Source organism: Felis catus, chromosome A1 (genome assembly GCF_018350175.1).
Source record: "Felis catus isolate Fca126 chromosome A1, F.catus_Fca126_mat1.0, whole genome shotgun sequence".
NCBI classification, from domain to species: Eukaryota; Metazoa; Chordata; class Mammalia; order Carnivora; family Felidae; genus Felis; species Felis catus.
The window spans coordinates 97,533,672-97,552,998 of NC_058368.1; the positions used below are offsets into that span (position 1 = coordinate 97,533,672).

Below are 19,327 nucleotides of genomic sequence, written 5' to 3' on the forward strand. Positions count from 1 at the left end.
ATAAATGGCCAATAAGCACATGAAAAGATGGTCACTATCACTGATTATTAGGAAAATGCAATTTGAAGCCACAGTGAGAGTTCACTTCATACCTCTTAACATGACTGCTCTCAAAAAGAAAATAGCAGTGTTGGCAAGAATGTGGAGAAATTGGACCCTTTGTGCCCTATTGGTAGAAATGTGAAATGGTAACACCACTGTGGAAAACATTATGGCAGTTCTTCAGAAATTAAAAACAGAATTACCACATGACTCAGCAATTTCATTTCTAAGTATATATACCCTAAAGAATTAAAATAAATAAGGTATTGAATAGGTATTTGTACAAACATGTTCATGACAGCATTATTAATAGTAGCCAGGGGGTAAAAGTACCAAGTGTCTGTTGACAGATAAATGCATAAATAGAAATAATAGTATATACCTACAGTGGAATATTATTCAACCTAAAAAAGGATGGAAATTCTAACACATGTTATAACATGGATAAACCTTGAGGACAACATGCTAAATGAAACAAACCAGTCACAGAAAGACAAATACTGTATAATCCCACATATGAGATACTTAGTAGAGTATCATAGAGTAGTCCGATTCATAGAGACCTTTTGTCTCTATGAATGGTGGTGGCCAGGGACTAGGAGAAGGGGGAAATGCAATTGTTGCTTAATAGAGATAGTTCTAATTTTGCAAGATGAAAAGAGTTATAGAAATAGGTGGTGGTGATGGTTGCACAAAAATATGAATGTACTTAATGCCACTGAACTAAAAAATAGTTAAGATGGTAAACTCTGTGGTATGTGTATTTTACCACAATTGAAAGTAGTAAAAAGCCAGTACTCTAAGAAATAAATGTGTTTCACTTTAAGAGAAGCTAATATTTCTTTTTTCAATTAAAAAAGCAAAAACTATATAAAAATGTGAAATCGGAAGTGTCACATTTCTGTCTTCCACCCATTTCCTCCTCTACACCCATTTTTATTAGTTTCTGTTTTATCTGCCTTTTTGCAAAATAATCGTGTGTGTGTGTGTGTGTGTGTGTGTGTGTGTGTATGTGTGTGTGTGTGTGTAAAATCTTATTTCCCTGCTTTCTTACATGGAAAAGCATACTGTGTATAATGTTCTATAATTTGCTTATTTATTAATACATACTGGAGTTCATTTCATATTAATACTTTGAGATCCTTCTTCATTCCTTTTTTATGGCAACTTTTTTCTGTGGTTCAAAACCATAGTGTTTGAACCTGTATTTTCTTGGTGGATAATTGGTTGTTTCTGCTCTTTTGCTATTTTAGATAAAGCTGACATGAGTAACTCCATGCTTATATTGTTTTGGTTTTGGGAAAGTATATCTGCAGACTAGATTCTTGGTGGTGAAATTGTTGGATTAAAGAGTGGTATACTCTTCCAAAACCCTAAGTAAGTTTTTAACACATCTCCTGTTTTATTTTTAGTTGGTCATTGATGCGCTTGGCAATGGTGCAGTTGGTACTCAACAATTTGAAGACTTTCTATCCCTTTGCAGGTCACGATCTTGCAGGTAATAAATATCTTAACATGAACTAATATTCCCAGTGCTTTTGAATTACTATTTTGTATTTTTTTTCAAATAGTGGAGAAAAACTTTAGTGACTTACTATTGTAGAAGATAGGTTTCTTTTAACCAAACCAACCATCTATAAATATTTTCTATAGGTGCCCTTAGGAGGACATCATCTAAGAAAGCTGGGGATCTGAACCTGTTGTGATTGACTGTATTGAGACTTTATTTATAGCTGTAGCCAGGTGTTGAGGGATTTAATAGCAGTAGACACTTAGAAAACTAACCACGTGCAAAAACTTAGTGATTATTAACTCCAGGGGAAGAAAAGATTGTACAGAAAGGTACATGATAGTATACCACGTGGTTCAGCTATGATCTATATTTATAAATAGATATAACAAGTTAAACCTGAAAACATCAATTTAACCAGAAATTATTATGTGACTATATTGCAGTGATGGAGAGACCGTTTATTTTTATGTTCCATAGTAATAAATTAGTACGTCATTTCTAAAATTGAAAAATCATGAATTCACAGTATTATCCTGTTATTTAGATCTTCAGAGGTAAATAGGAATAGCTAAAAGTTGAAAGTAGGGCTACCCAGGTGGCTCAGTTGGTTAAGCATCCGACTTCGGCTCAGGTCATGATCTCACGGTTCGTGAGTTCAAGCCCCGCATCAGGCTCCGACAGTTCAGAGTCTCGAGCCTGCTTCAGATTCTGTGTCCCCCTCTCTCTTGGCTCCTCCCCCGCTCACACTGTCTCATTCTCTCTCAAAAATAAATAAACATTAAAAAAATTTTAATAAAATAAAAGTTGAGAGTGGAATGAGGAGTCATGTGAATGAAAGTTTACAGAACCAGAAAGTGTTGAATTTACTGGTAAATATTATTTAAGGTTTTTTTTTCTTTACTTTCGTGTATTATTTTAATTTTCTAAACAAGTTTTAAATATACCCATATAGATTTGGGTATGTGTGTGTCTGTGTGTGTTGTGTATGTATGTATATGTACATACATACACTGTATATATGTACATACATATATATGTACATACATACACTGTATACCATATATACCATATAGAAATATATACCATAAAGAAATTAAATGTTAAAAGCTATTATTTTTTCCTCTCCAATATATTTTTATAATATGCAGGTATATTTTTTCTTGTGAAATTAAAGCCAGAGGCAGTAATTGATATAGCAATCAATACTTTATATCATAAGTCATAAATATTATTCCAAGTTATACTTGTAAAGCTATGATATAATTTCAACTTAGATTTCTCTTTTTTTTCTGTTGCTGAGGGTCACCTAATAATGTTGAAATAAAGATTCATTACATCTTTTTTTTTTAATCCTTTGGGTTTCTGTGCCCACCTCTCTTCCACATCTCCTCTGCCAGAACGTGTCTTCTCTCATTCCTACAGTTGAATGTAACATTTTACTGCAGAAGACAAATGTGGGTCATTTTTATTTTCTCTTTTTAGAACTTCCAGTTAGTTCACCACTTTGTCATGCGGTTCTGAAAACTCTTCAGTGTTGGGAACAAGTTCTTCTCCGACGACTTGAAATCCATGGTGGGCCACCTCAAAACTATATCTCAAGTCATACCTCTGAAGAGAGTGTGTCTGCAGGCCCTGCAATTCTCCGCCATAAAGCTTTGCTGGAACCTACAAACACTCCTTTTAGGTAGGTTTTCCTATAGATCCTGTTTTTGATTTTTTTTTTTAATGTTTATTTACTTCTTTTTGAGAGAGCGAGAACAGCACAAGTGGAGGGGAGATGGGCAGAGAGAGGGAGACACAGAATCCAAAGCAGGTTCCAGGGTCCGAGCTGTCAGCTCAGAGTCCTACGTGTTGTTTAACCCCACAACTGCGAGACCATGACCTGAGGGAGCTGAGTCAGACACTTAACCAACTAAGCCACCCAGGCGCCCCCTATGCATACTGTTTTTACGTCAGAGTTACTAAATCAGAATGCTATCAACTAGTAATTTAAAAAAAAATACTTAAGGCCTTCTGTGTCTAATTTGCAGTTCTTGGCTCGTATCTGTGTCTTTGTTAGATGTATATTGTAGGCCAGAGGTTACCAAACATTTCCTGCAAAGGCCTAGAAAGTAAATATTTTAGGCTTTGCAGACCCTAGAATCCTTGTTGCAGCTCTTAAACTGCCATTGTACAGTGAAAGCAACCATAGACAATAAGTAAACAAATGGTCATGGCTGTGATCCAATAAATTTTATTTTTGAAAATGAAAGGCAGGCTGAGTTTGACCTGTGGGCCATAGTTTACTTCCGCCCACTCTGGAACAGTGCCCTTCAAAATATTTAGTTAGCAAACTGTTTTACTGTCCGTGGGGAGATGAAGCATTTGCACCAAAAGGTAAATCGATGCAGTGCTTGTTTCATCAATAAAGCCTTGCTACCAAATGTTAACTGAATTAAACTGTACTTACAAGCTTAGTTATACAGTTGATACACATTATTTCACAAGTTCTTAACCATAGTGAGCATCAGTAACAGTTCGTGGGCTGATATGTGTCCTCAGACACTTGGAGTAGCTCTGCCTCTAGATCTCTTCCAGGAAGTCTAACTATTTTGGTAGATCTTCTGTTCCTGGGGGTCGGAAACTGCAGCTTAGAGCCAAATCCACCCCTCCTCCTGCATTGTAAACAAAATTTTATTGGATTACAGCCACACCCTTTGATTTTAATATTATCTATGGGTGGTTTCCTTCTTCAGTAGCTGAGTTGAGTGGTTGAAAGACCATGTAGCCTGAAAGCCTAAAATCTTTACAATCAGGTTCTTTAAGAAAAAGTTTGCAGACTGCTGCCTAGATGATGTGATCTGATTCTAGTTCATTTATTATTATAAACATTCTTACAGCACCAAGGAAATGTGGTCAAGTTAATCAGAAATCTCCAAAGTGTATAATTAAATATCCTGTCTCTGCAGATCCAAACACCATCTGGCACTGTCTGTGAAGAGACTTTGGCAGTATTTGGTGAAGCAGGAAGAAATTCAGGAAACTTTTATCAGAAATATATTCACGAAGAAAAGATGTCTAAATGAGGTCTGTATAAGTTAAAACCTTTTTTTTTTTATTACTGAAGTCTTGTTTTATGTACCTATAAAGAATAAGTTGTATTTTACAACCCACTTTTATACCATAAACGTATATTATGCAGTTAATAAATAGATACAGTAATAGAAAAGGAGAGAGAGCTGGTCACTATTTTCTGAAGTCAATTTAAAGTAACTAATTCAGATGTATTTGGAACTTTTTTTTCCTAAAAAGGTACTGTTTGAGTGAAGATTGTGTATCTTGTTTGGTGTGCTTTGAGTTGTCATGATTGCCATTTTAGGAAATAAAGTCGAATTTTCCCATGATTTTCAGAATGTGATCGTTAAAAGAAGTTATCTTAGAAGTTTTATTGAAACTGGGTTTGTATACTGAGAACATTTCAAATATGTACATTTTCTTTTTATTCTTTCTATTATGCTTCTTAGTGAATTTTGTAAGTGCAGTTTATAAATATACTGTGGTTATTTATACTTTGATGTTATCATTATGATTATTTTTAACATTTAGTTCAGTGCTTTAAAAAGTTCCATTTTGACGCTATGGAGAATTTGCACCTGAGTGTAGATTAACATGTTGCTTCCTTTTCTGTGACAGTATTGCTATTTAAAAAATACCCGGTAAACTCAGTGGTGGACTTAGTGATGACACTAATTCTTATGTCCTCATGGACTCAAGACCCTCAGCTGGTGTGTGGATCGTATTTTGAGAAGCACTGAACTAGTCTGAAAGCAAGTTTTGTATGGTTCTTGAAGTGGGGGGAAAAAAAGAAGGTATTTCACTTGGAGAAATAAGGAAGTAGAACGGCTTTTTTTCCTGATTTTTAAAAAAAAATTTTTACTTGAGTGTAGTCAACATACAATGTTACATTAATTTCAGGTGTACACCATAGTGACTCAGCATGTTTATACATTAAAGTGGCTTCTTACTAGACAAGTTAGCAAAAAGCAAGATGGCATATAATAACCTTAATGAAAATCAGAAAAATTACATAGATCTGATGGGCTCTCGGTTTAAGCACTATTTTATAAGAGGCAACTGCGGGTGCTGATACTTAGCATTCACCTGGTGATGTAAATATATTTGAATTAGCCAAGCCAGGAAACAAAATACATAATTTTTTGCAACTTAGAAAACTTGTGAAATATGTATCTTAGGATAACATTGAAATCTAAGCCAACAATAGATAAAATAGAATAAATAAAAGTAGTTTTATTTAACTTTCCATAAGATGTATCTTAAATATTTAGTATATGAATTACCATTAAACAGTTCAAGAAAATTTTGGGATAAGTAAAATTAAAAATGTACTGGATCAGAGACTAATTAATTAGGGTGTGTTCATTGGTGAGGTAATGTTTCTGATTTTATTTTAAATATATCTTTGCCTAAAATAATGTATTACAAGTTGAAACATTTCCATAATAGTGAATAAAGCCCTCCTTCTTTATACACTTTATACCTGCTTACTGTGGAAAAAGTATGTTTACTGTGCTTGTTATTTCTTGGGTTTCTCTGACCTACCTTGTATAGGTATAGATGTATGCAAAAATCATTTTTTAAAGAACATGGCCATATTTGATTAATATAGTTGTAAATATAAAAACTATTTCTCTACTGCTGATATAGGGAATTTGGAATATAGGTATTTGGGAAATTAAATAATTCTCAAAACAAAATAAAAAATTCTTCACCACCAGATTGTCTAGTTGAATCAGGAAATAGAACCACTAAGGGAGGGGAGTAGCATGACTAAGCCAGATACATGAGGAAGAACAGCAGGGAAATGAGTACAACTACATCTTTTAAATTCCTTTGCTGTTTGAGTTTTCTTTCAGAGTTCGATGATACCTTAAGAAAATTTTAATTTTTTTGTTAGTAATTAAATGCATGCTTATGAATGTTGGACTGAGAGAAAGCTTTATAATTAGTGAGCTAAATATTTTCTCTGAATTTTAGGGGTTTTTTCCCTTGCAAAATTAATTTGGAATATTTTAACCGGTAGATCTTATTTACTTAAAACTTGGCGTCATTAATGGTAGTTATTAGAAATTAATTGCTACTGCATTATTGTTTTATTCTTCATGTTTTATTCTTCACTTTTTAAAAATAGTGACATTTTGATAAAGGGAATATGAAAATGAAAACTTTGGTGAACCACAGATGGGATGGAATTAAGTAGAATATTAACTCTATAAAGTTAGTATAATGTTTAATCTTTACTGGCAAGTTGATTAGCTTGTTCTTGATGTTAACAAAATTATCTTCCATGTCTTTTTTTATAAAATGATGATTATATTTAAATAGTTTGAGTCCACGTCACTGTGACTTTTCATATGGTTAGGAAATAGATACATGACAGGCTCTGTATTTTGGACGGGAGAATTTTGAGATGGTTTCTTTATTCCTTATGTGTGTGAAAATGAAATTTTCTCCATCTGATGTTTAAATCCTGGTGTATGCTCAGATCTTTTCTTTTCCTATACTGCGTTTTTAAAATAAAAGATCTTTCCTTTTTATACTTGGAAATTGAATACAGATGGCTGCAAATGAACTATATCTGAATGATCCCCAGCCAGAAAAAAATACTTGACAGCTATCATCTTTGTCCCTACTTTGTATTTCTGTTTTCTTTCATTTTCTGAGAACCAGAGGTCTTGAACCAGTTTTTTCTAATATCCCCTTTTTAGCAAGATGTGTGCCTCCAAGCAGTTTATTATTTCTGGCTAAATCAAGAGAAGGAGAGAATTAGAAACCTAGAAATTAAAAGTTTCTAATCAGGAGGTTTTCCTGAGGAGTGAGGTACCATAATGGAGACAAGGCATAGTAGCATATGTGAAAGAGAACAATTTGACTTTAATTTTCAGCTGAGAGTACTGTGGATCAGTAGCTCTGAAATTTGTAATATTAAGAACTTGGGGCTCAACTTTGCTTTAATGTCAACATTTCAAAATAAGTAAGTTAAAATTTCTTGCAAGGGCAAATAAAATTTATGGTGGTGGTTAATGAGTTCTGAGGGATTCAGTTTTGCCCAGCCTTATCCATGCACCTCCACATGTGCTTCTTTTAAGATGTATGAACTTGAAAAATAACAACTCAGTCCAGTGTTGTTTTCTAGTAAATTTAGTTTAAAATATTATAAAAATATCCCCGGTATTTTGCATGTTATATCTCGTCTTTACTCTTTGTCATGTGGTTATTCTTTCTTGATGAAGTCATTAGAGGACAACTGTGAAACCATCAAAAATTCTATGATGGAGGAGCCAAACATCAATAAGGTACAAAATATCATTCAACTAAAATGAGAAATTGCATTCTTTCACAAGAAAAACACATTGTTTGCATTTGAGTTTTGAACCGGACTTTGTTTCCAGTGCAATTAAATTATTGTTCCCTCAGATTATTCTTACTTGATTTCAGTAGCTTAAATATGCAATCATAAAAATTGTTTCTGTTTTGTTAATAAGAGAATGCAATTTTAAAGAGAGTTGAATGTAACCTGTTTTGGCTACACATTTTTTTGAGTAAATGCTACTGAAGTTCTTAATAAGGTGTATTACAATAGCCATTGTAGAATTGTAGCAGTATTGTTCTGTTTTACAAGTGTCATTTTGGAAGTTAACAATGTCTTCTGTGATGTTAGTTCCTTAAAATATATCAGATGCTAAATGTAGCATTTATTGTGCTGGTAGGAATAGCACATAGCACATTGCCTTGTATGTAGCAATTTCTGCTAACACTTGAGAACAGAGCAAGAATGGTAGGAATTGGTGTAATCATGAAATATCTCCCAAATGTTCTATGATCATATATTCAAATGTGAGTTTTATTAAATTGACATTTAACTCACTCATGTGTTTCTTACTCTGATTTTAAGACCATCTCAACAAAGTAACTTTTAGAGGAAAACTTTCTTGAAGATAATTTTTTAAGGTTACTAATTCCCCCTGCTAATTCTTTTCCAAAGAAATTCTTCTGGTTAAAATAAGAAAAATAATTCTGTATAATTAATAAAAAAGACTGATTAGCTGTCAAGTGTATATTATAACTCAAGTTTGGCAAAATAAGTATATTTAGTCCATACTTTGGAAATGTCTAATGGCCTTTGGCAATTTTGAAAGAATATAGTTGAAACTTTTAATCAGTTTACAATAATTCCTTGCCTAAGTTATCATTAATTACTAGTCTGTACATTATCATGAAATCTCATGCAAATATTTTAATAAATATTAAATATTTATAAATATATTAAATTTAATAAATATCAGAATGTGGTATTTCTATAGTCATCACATTACATTCAAAGGTAGTCCTTCTGTGTGTTTAGTTAACATCAACCATTTTTGGGCAAGATTTTCCAAACATCTGCTATAATTTTGTTTTAAATAGCTTTATCGTGTATACCTGACTTAAAATAACCGCACATATTTATTAAGTACAGTTTGATTAATCTTGGAGTATGTATACACTGGTAAAGCCATCACCACAACCAAGAAAATGAATATAGTCATCACTCCCAAAACTTTAATCTCTTTCTTACTCCTTTCTTTTTTTCATCTGTGCCTTCTTCCTCTACAAGCAGCTACCAATCTGCTTCTTCATATTATAGATTAGCTTGCATTTTCTGGAATTTTATGTAAATGGAATCATGCAATGTATACTTTTTCCCATAGCATAATTATTTTGATATTCCTCCATGTTGGATATTTCATTAATTCATTCTTTTTTATCGCTGAGGTGTGTTCATTGTATAGCTGTACCATAATTTGTTTATTCTTTTATGTGTGGATGACCACTTGAGCTCTTTCCATTTCAGAACTGTTTCAAATAAGAATGCTCACGTTAGTCATATACAGGTCCCTTTGGTTGGGCGTATGCTTTCATTTCTCTTGTGCAAATGCTTAGGAGTGGAATGGCCAGATTTTATTGTATGTGTGTGGTTAACTTTTTGAGAAACTACTCAAGTATTTTCCAAGGTGATGGTACCCTTTTATATTCCCAGCAGCAGTACATGGTATCTCAGTTGCTTTACCTCCTCACCAGGGCGTGGTATGGTCAGCCTTTTTATTTTAGCCATTCTAGTAGGTGTGTACTAGTTTTAACTTACTTTGACCATCTTCCGTGTGCTTTTTTATATCATTTGTATAATTTTTTGGTTGAAGTGTATTTTCAAATGTCTTTTTTTTTTTTTTTTTTTTTGATTGGGTTGTTTTCTTGACAGAGTTCTAACAGTTCTTTTTATTATTTAAATAAATGGTGTATCACATTTGCAGATATTTTCTCCTACTCACATGTCTTTTGATTCTCTACAATTTATTTTAAACTGAGAAGTTTTTAACTGGTACATCGAACCTCATCAAAATTTGTTTTGTGTGTGGATGTTCTTTTTGGTGTCATATCTAAGAAATCTTTGCCTAACCTAAAAATCACAAAGATTTTCTCCACTTCTGCTCTCGTGTTAGTTTTACAATTAGTGAAGGCTACTTCCATTACCACAGCTTTCCAGTTAAAAACAGAAATCTAAAGCTCTGCCCTACAAAGAAATTATAACACGAAGGCAGTGTTTAAATCCTACAAAAAAAATTTTTGAGTCAATTTTTTAATATGGGTAGAAAGTATAGATTGCAGTTGCTTTTTTTTTTTTCCCCATGTGTGTATCAGTTGTTCACCATTGTTTAATGAAAAAGTTATCTTTTCCTCCACTGAATTGCCTTTTCCTCCTTTTAAAAAAACCAGTTGACATGGTGCCTGGGTGGGGTGGCTCAGTCGGTTAGGTTAAGCGCCTGCTCTTTGCTGACAACTGAAAGCCTGGAGCCTGCTTTGAATTCTGTGTCTCCCTCTCTCTCTTTCCTTCCCTGCTCGCACTCTGGCTCTCTCTCTCAAAAATAAAGGTGAAAAAAAATTAACAAAACAAAACAGTTGACCTATGTGTGTTAGGGACTCTGTTTTGGACTATTGATCTATTTATCTTTATCCTAATCTCCCACTGTCTTACTGCACTGGCTAGAACTTTCAGTCCCATGTTGAACAGAAATGGTCAAAGCAGACATTTTTATCTTGTTCCTGATCTTGAAGAAAAGCATTGCGTCTTTTGTCATTAAGTATGCTGTATTCTATAGGGTTATTATAGATACTCTTTATAAGATTGAGGAGGTTTCTTTCTGTTCCTAGCTTGTTGAAAATTTTTAATCGTAATAGCTGCTGGATTTTGTCACCTCTCTTTTCTGTTGTTACCACTGAGATGTTCATATGGTTTTTCTTATTTTAGTCTGTAAATATGACTAAATACGTTGATGGATTTGTTTGATGTTAAACAAACCTTGCATTCTCTGGCTAAGCTTCATTTGGTCGTGCTGTATTTATTTTTTTTATATATTGGTATATTTGTTAAAATTCTTGTTAAGATTTTTGCATTTATGTTAACGAACATAAGTTTTCCTATAATGTTTTGGGGTTCTTTTTTTGGTTTTAAACTAAAGCTGGACTCATAGAATGTGTTGGGAAATACTCTCTTTAATTTTTTGGGAAAAAAATTGTGTAGAATTAGTATTGTTCCTTACTTAAGTGGTAGAATTCACCAGAGAAACCATCTTGGCTTGGAGTTTTTTATCTACAAATTCAATTTCTTTAACATGTAGGGCAAGTCGGGTTATTTATTTCTTCTTGAATGAGCCTTAGTAGTCCATGTCTTTAAAGAAATATGCTTCATTTGGGGTGTCAAATTTATTGGTATAAAATTATTCATAATATTCCCCTATTCTTTTAATATACAAGAAAATTTATGGTGATGTCACCTCTCATTTCACTGCTAGTTTTGAAAACAAAATTACTTCTTGAATATTTTTATTTCGTAATATTTAGAGTATTTGTCTTCTTTTGTATTCACTTGCCAGCTTCCCATTTCCTTCCAATATGCCTTTGATATTGTTTAGATCTCATTTTACTCTATGTTGTATTTAATTATATTATTAGAGCAGTGCTGAAGTGCAAGCACTCAGCTTTACATCATAGAAGGTGATAGTAGCTGAAAATCACTAATGAGACCTAGAGTCTCACCTTAGCTTTTCTATAGCTCTGTTGTGGGACCTTGGGCTCTTTATGTCCTTGAAGCCTCATTTACCTTAATGTATCAAACTGGGTTGATAATTTTAAACATGCTAACTGCTCTAATTAAAATAGTAGTGAAGTCCTGAAGTTAGTCTGTTATGTTCCTCTCTTCTTCAGTTCTTAAAGGAAGGTCTGCAGAACCTGAACATTTTTTAGATCATCACCTGTATAAAATGTACTCTTTTTACAAACTGTGGCAAAATATACATGTAAAAATTTACCGTTTTAGTTGTTTTAAGTGTATAGTTCAGTAGCATTAAGTACATTGACTTTGTTTGCGACCATCAGCACCAAACATCTGCAGAACTTGTTCATATTCCCAAACTGGAGCAGTAGCTCTCCACTTTCTCCATCCCACTTAGCCTAGCCCCAGCTAACTCGCGTCCTCCTTTCTGTCTCTATGAATTTTACTACTCTGGGTGTCTGTGTAAGTGGGAACATAATATCTGCCGTTTTGTGACTGGCTCATTTGACTTAGCATAACATCTTCAAGCTTCATCCATGTTGTAGTATGTCTCAGAATCTCCTCCCGTTTTAAGGCTAAATAGTATACCATTGTGTACATGTCACATATATTGTTTATCCAGTCATCTATCAATGGATATTTGGGTTGTTTTCATCTTTTGGGTGCTGTGAGTAATGTTGTGAAAATTGATGTATATATCTGTTTAAGCCTCTGCTTTCAGTTCTTCTGGACACATACCCAGAAATGGAATTGCTGTCATCTGTGGTAATTCTTTCTTTTTTGATCTGTGTAATCTCTTAAAATCTCTTCTGGTACTAATATTTGGATTCTTTTTTCCTCACAAATCCAGCCCAATCAGATTTTATTTTATTTATTTTTAAATTTACATCCAAGTTAGCGTATAGTGCAACAGTGATTTCAGGAGTAGATTCCTTAGTGTCCCTTACCGATTTAGCCCATCCCCCCCCCCACACCCCGTCCATTAACCCTCTCTTTGTTCTCCATATTTATGAGTCTCTTATGTTTTGTCCCCCTCCTTGTTTTTATATTATTTTTGCTTCCCTTCCCTATGTTCATGTGTTTTGTATGTTCAAGTCCTCCTGTGAGTGAAGTCCTATGATATTTGTCTTTCTCTGACTAATTTCACTTCGCACAGTACCCTCTAGTTCCATCCACGTAGTTGGAAATGGCAAGATTTCATTCTTTTTTATTGCAGAGTAATATTCCATTGTGTATATATACCACATCTTCTTTATCCATTCATTTGTCGATGGACATTTGCAGCCCAATCAGATTTTAAACCATGGCCTGAAACCTTTCGTTAAGGTTTACATTAAACATAGATTAAATTTTACATTAAGATAGTATTTATTGTGATTTTTTTTTTTACTTTGGTTTTATATTGTATGGCCTTTAGCAAATTAAATTATGTTCATAGCTGATGCAGGTTCTCTGTTTTGAGCATATCATGTTTCCACTTCTTTCTTTCCCACCTTAGATTTCATGATTCATCATTCTGAAAAATCCTCAACCCTTTTGTGCCATTCTCTCTATGGTGTATTTGCCTTGAAAATCCCCAAACCTCTTTACATGCAACTCTCTGTCTACTCTGTGCCTTTGTAATAGAACATGAGTTCACTCCTTGATGAGTCACAAACTGCATCAGGTTGCATTTTTGCACAAAGAAAACTTTATTAGCAGCAAATAAGGAGATTGTGAGGAATGGCTTCCAAAGCCATGATCCTGGCACAAGAGTGGATGGGTTCCTTTTATTTGGGATTAGGATGAATATTTAGATAGAGAAACCTTATTATCCTATGTAGTGGCGGGCATAAGGTCACACATGTGCCTTAAGGAAACGTGCCTATACACACATTGTATATTGTATAAGGCTTGTGCTCCTCCTTGGGCAGATATTTTAGTATTATAATGAGGGAAAGGTAGTGATAGGTCATTCTAGAGATCCCTCTGTGGTCCATCTGTGTAGTCTGGAGTCAGGGGTTAAGTTCAGACTGGCCTGGCAGTCTTGTCAGGGCAGTTGCTTATTGCCAGAGGGGCAGTGTTGACTTCTGTTTGCCTGAGTTAAGAGATAAGCTGGAAAGAAGAGCTTAAGGAAGAAAGAATATAGGACAAAGGTCAGTGAATACAAGCAAGTGGATAGTAAAGGTCAGATCCTGGGGATTAGCTGGTGACATCTTCACCTCAAGAGCTGAACGTGGATGAAGAAAAAGCACAAACAGTGGGGGTTTGCCTTACTTAAAATTTATAGCCACAATTCCCAAATTACCCAACGATCAAAATAAATTACTCTGTAGTACTTGTTTTGTTTTGTTTTGTTTTTCATTCTCCCCACTTTTACTCTCTTTCCTCAAACTTCCAGTACTCCTTGACTGTTTGCCACCGATGACCTTGTTCTGTCATCAAAATAAGTGCAGTCATCGGGAATGTAGACTAATCTTTCCACCACCAAATCTTACTTCTGCTCTATATGCAGATGTTTCATTAACTTCTCTAACAGTAGATAGACTGTCACTCTTTTGTCCAAAACCAGATCTTCCATTTGTACGCTGATCGTATGGGCTCTTACCTACCCAAGGACTTTGCTTCAGTAGTTATCCCTCCTCCCCCACCTCCGTCTTCATTAATAAATATTTACCTCTCTGATTATTCTCTACATAAGCAAATATATTTTATTGTCTTTCTTTCAAATAAAAACCAAAACACCTACCTTTGAATCGGTCTACTATCCCATTGCTTTAATTTCCCTATCTAGGAAAATTCATTTATAGAATTGCCTATAAAGTCATTATAGAAGACTTAAAGAGTAATGATGCAGACACTCCCTGGAGGAACCACCCAGTTTAAGAAATAAAATATTATCAATTCATTTGAGTGCCTCTGTGAATCTTCCCCAATGGATTTACCTCCCTATTCACCATGTGTCTTTAAACTAGTTAAGTGTTATCTCCAGCCCACTACACTGAGATGTTACTAGTCAAAGTCACCCTTGACTCCCACTATGCTAAATTCAGTAGTTGATTGTGTCTTCCTTTAATTCAATGTTTCAGTATCTTTTGATACCGTTGACCACAGCCACCTTCTTAAAACTCTTGCTTCACTTGGTTTCTATTAACATCATATTTGATTATTTAGTATTCATACTTGGAAAATGTTCCTTGTTCTGTCTGTTTATTCTGTCAGTATTCCTCTTTCCTAAAACTACTTCCATTTCGAATTGACCTTCCCCCCCCCCTTTTTTTTTGTGGTACATCTCCTTTATTTCCCCCTTTTTTGAAACATGGGGTATACCAGGACTTAGTTCTGTAACATTTTCTATTCCCTATTTTTACTTTCTCTTTGGTTTATCTCATGGTTTAAATATCCTCCATAGGCCGATAACTCTTAAATCTCTCTAGCCCATTCATTTCCTGAACTCTGGACTTGACTTCTTAATCTAATAGCTACCTCACCCTGAATGTCAAGAGTAGAATTTTCTATCTTCTCATCTTTATCTAAATCCTTACTTTTCCTTCACTTTTGTCTCATTAAATGGTACCTTCACTTACCCAGTTTTTAGGTCTGAAAACTAGGAGTTATACTTGCTTTTTTTTACTCTTACTATAATTTCATTTCATTAGCAAAATTTACCCTAATTCCAACCAACTATCACTACCACCATTGCTACTACCCTAATTAAACCCACCTTTACCTCTTCAGCAACTAACGTAGCCTGTTGACTGTTTTCTGGCAACCATTCTCACACCCTTTATACTTTACCTCACAACTTGCAGAACTGTCTAAACCCTGCAGTGTCTTCCTAGCTCCAAAATAAAATCTGAACTCTTCATTGTGGCTTTTAGGACTCTTTGCAAACTGAATCTTGCCTGGTATTCAATCTCCTACCACTTGTCATTGTTTTCTAAATTAAATACTAAGTTTTTGAGATGCTAAACACCATTCCTTCCCTCTCCCTCCACTTGATTTTAAAGCAGGTGATCTTGAGACCACAATATTAAGAAATAATGTTTTATTAAATAAAGATTTTGAGAGGACAGGCATGTATTTTCACATTGAAGAAGCTTTTTAAGTTTATGCCTGCAGGAGCCTGTTTCCCTATCAGGTAAAGTTGGAAAAAGCTCTGCAGCTAAAACTAGTATGTTTCCCCCCACCCACCCGTTATCAGCACATAACATACTCCTCCACTTCCTGCAAACATCATTTGTCTCTCTTTCCAATTTCTTCAAAATCTAGTAGTAGACACTTAGTATACTTTATTTTTTTAGTTTTTTTAAATGCTTATTTATTTTTGAGACAATGCAAGAGACAGAGTGCAAGCAGCAGAGGGGCAGACAGAGGGAGACACAGAATCCGAAGCAGGCTCCAGGCTCTGAGCAGTCAGCCCAGAGCCCAACGCGGGCCCGAACTCACAAAGTGAGATCACGCCCTAAGCTGAGGCCGGACGCTTAACCGAATGAGCCATTCAGGCGCCCTGACACTCAGTATACTTTAGATACTAGATATTATAGATAGGTCACTAAGTTGGGATTCTGTCATAAATTACAGAATTTGAGATAAGATTTTTGTTAGAAAAGAGGTTGACCCCAAAATCAACCAAAATGTTTGGCAAACACTGAAAATCTTTGGTTTGTTATCAGATTGTATTTTAGATTCGAACATCTTTGGCATCATTACATCTAGTGACTAGGAGTTTAGTTGGCATAGGATTATTTGAGTTTTTATCTTAGGCATCTCACCTTTGCAATTCAACAGTCTTTTATATTTGCCATTTAAAAAATACTGCTAATTCTACTCGGTTCTGTTGGTGAAACACTGGACAGGCATTGGTGATGTTTTTATCTAAACTTTGCAGGACTTAAATTTGTTATATTCTTATTTTAGATTAATAACGTCCGCACTTCTCAATGAGTTGTGAACCATTTTATACTAATTCATCTTAAAGAATGAAGGTTAGGGATATAAAATAAGATGAAACACTATCCTATATTAACATTTTTAATTCTTAATAATTACCTTCTCTTTTTACCTCTGTTTAGTAAATATTGATTTATACAGTATTCTCTTCTGAGTTCAAAGGCCTTGTATGTACCTTCTTTGGGGTAAGCTAAAGGTCAGATTATTTCCCTCATCTAAAGTACATTGAATTATGGTTTATTCAGCTATTAAAAATGACTACTGACCTAAAATGACTTACTGACCCTGGGGAAATTACTGTGCCTTTCAGGGTTTCAGGTTGTTTTTTGTTTGTTTGTTTGTTTTTATAAATTAAAAGCCGTTTTAGACCAGGATTCAGTAAGCTGGCCATATTTGACCTGTTCTTTACAGGCAGTAAACTAAGAATGGTCCTTATATTTTTAAAAGGTTGTTCTAAAAAAAAAAGAAAAGATAAATATACAACAGTGATCTTCTATGACATGCAAAACATATAAAAATATTTACTTTCTGACCTAATATTTATCAAAAGATTATAATACTAAGAAATAGGGTAAACAGATCTTGTTTTAATGATTAGAATGTCTTGATCCTTTAAAGTTAATTCATTGCTGTTAACTTATTGGGAATGTGAGCAATTAAGAAGTTGTATTTTGTATCAACTGTCTTTTTATATATGAAAAGGCAAGCTTGAAAAAGTTTAAATTTCCCTGTTCGCATGAGTTTTATTTTAGGGATGAGTAGCATGTAAAACAATACCTTTAGATATGAAATATTTAAAAAGTTTCTTTAATTTATACAAGTATTAAATGACAGATTTGCATATATTATTTTTCCTGTGATTAAAATTACTATATTTTTATGTTCTATTTCCTTCTGTTTAGATAGAAGCAGACTTGGGATATCCTGGAGGTAAAGCAAGGATTATTCACAAGGAATCTGATATCATTACTGCCTTTGCTGTTAATAAAGTAAGTAGATAGACTTTTTTTCTTTGATGACTAAGTATTCATGGTTGAAGAAAGTCCCGTTTTGTCAGTTTATTCGGTATTAGTATTTTTCTGTCTGAAAGCTACTTCCCATTGCCTAAATTGCAATCTGAATAAGTTATTTTATTTTATAAAATGATTATATTGTTTGATAATTATATATTGCATATGTAGGAGATAAAATAATGTTTAATTACTACACAGAGAGAATATCAAGTATTTATATATGCAGTAGCCTTGAGAATTTTATAACACATTACAGCATTTAATCCAAAGAAAAGATTTTTTATTTTCCTTATATGAATATGTTGAATGTGATTACTAATATTAGATTAAATTTAAGCTTTTATATGACTTACAGAAATTCTCTCTCTTTGACTTACAACCATAGTAGCTGCCTAACTAGTGTTTCTTTTACATTCCTTAGTTTTCTACTCAACATCTTCCTCAAAAGTGTCTGTAAGCTACTTATAGAAGAGATATAACCTTAGATATACAGTAATGTAAGGTCAAAAATTACTCTAATCATTTTCTTCTTTTCTCTTACCTAAATGCTTTACTGCACAATTTTATTTATACACACGTGCACACACACACAAATATATATATTTAAGTATGTATATCTTCTTTTTCAAGTATTCCTAATTTTAAAATAATTTTTAAATATTATTTAAGTAAATATTCTATGGCATTACCCCTGCATTAATCATTTCACCAGTTGTTTCTCCATCATCCTATTCTGTGTCTTTCTTTCTATTTCTCCTAGGTAGTTCCTTTGTCATTCTGCCCTCATCTTTCCCTGTGTCTTTTGTCTCGTTTCTCTCTTCTACACACCCCCAAACAGTGACTGATTCTGTTGAAGACAAGCAAGTTTGGAAACAGCCCCTTAGCTAGGCAGTTCTCAGTTCTAATATCTATGTAATATGATATATTACAGCCTCTTTTTTTTTTTTTTTGGATGTATATAAGTAACAAAAAATGAACAATCATCCACATATATAAAATCTGTGTTCCACTATATAAGAATAGGGTACCTGTTTAATTTTTATTTCTCCTGATTTATTATTGTTTTACATCTTGCTAAATTTGTATTTGAGGAACAATACCTTTTGCTTTAAATTGCATTATTTTAAAATGTTGATGAGATTGAACTTTTTCCCATTTGTTTAGTTGTGAATTATCTGTGACAATTTTTCCCTGCATTCAAGCTAGCAAGTTAGCTTTCTCAGTTTAACGAATGCTGTAAGAAGACACAGACTCTTGGACCACAGACCATTACAGTTTATTACTAATAGCAGAAGTAGTATCCAGGAATATTAGCATTTATGCTCTGGTTCCCTGTGTTCAAATTACCACAGAGTGGCAGGGAGAAGGTCAAATGATAACTGCACAGAATGGGTTGTGTGTGGTAAGGAAAGGAACATAGAGTTTAGGAAACCTAAATCTCTCTAATGAACATTACATATACCTGCCCTTTGATCTGGAGAGAGACACTGTAGGTATGTAGCCATCCTCCAGAACAAATAGCAGTCAGTAAGTCGCTCAGAAAAGATGGAGAAATGGAGGGACCCGTAGAGAATTCCTTATCCATTTATGTCTGGGATATTCATTTTTTTTGTTTTAGTTTGTATTAGCATTTTACATAGTGGAAATATTAACCTTGTTTTCTCTTTGCTGTCAGTATCC

The 19,327-nt window shown here is 33.9% G+C and overlaps 1 protein-coding gene across 7 annotated transcripts in view; it reads left to right on the forward strand.

Moving 5' to 3' along the window:
- Positions 1-19,327, forward strand: part of DMXL1 (Dmx like 1) — a 135,511-nt gene that overhangs the window by 94,171 nt on the left and 22,013 nt on the right. For 5 of the 7 annotated variants that reach the window (XM_019831227.3, XM_019831232.3, XM_019831239.3 and 2 more), the window contains 5 exons: positions 1,455-1,540; positions 3,038-3,239; positions 4,504-4,621; positions 7,846-7,908; positions 17,537-17,623. In XM_019831227.3, the coding sequence (XP_019686786.1) occupies positions 1,455-1,540; positions 3,038-3,239; positions 4,504-4,621; positions 7,846-7,908; positions 17,537-17,623 (556 nt within the window). The remainder of the gene's footprint in view (positions 1-1,454; positions 1,541-3,037; positions 3,240-4,503; positions 4,622-7,845; positions 7,909-17,536; positions 17,624-19,327) is intronic. The other 2 variants (XM_019831235.3, XM_011281743.4) reach the window with 1 other exon arrangement.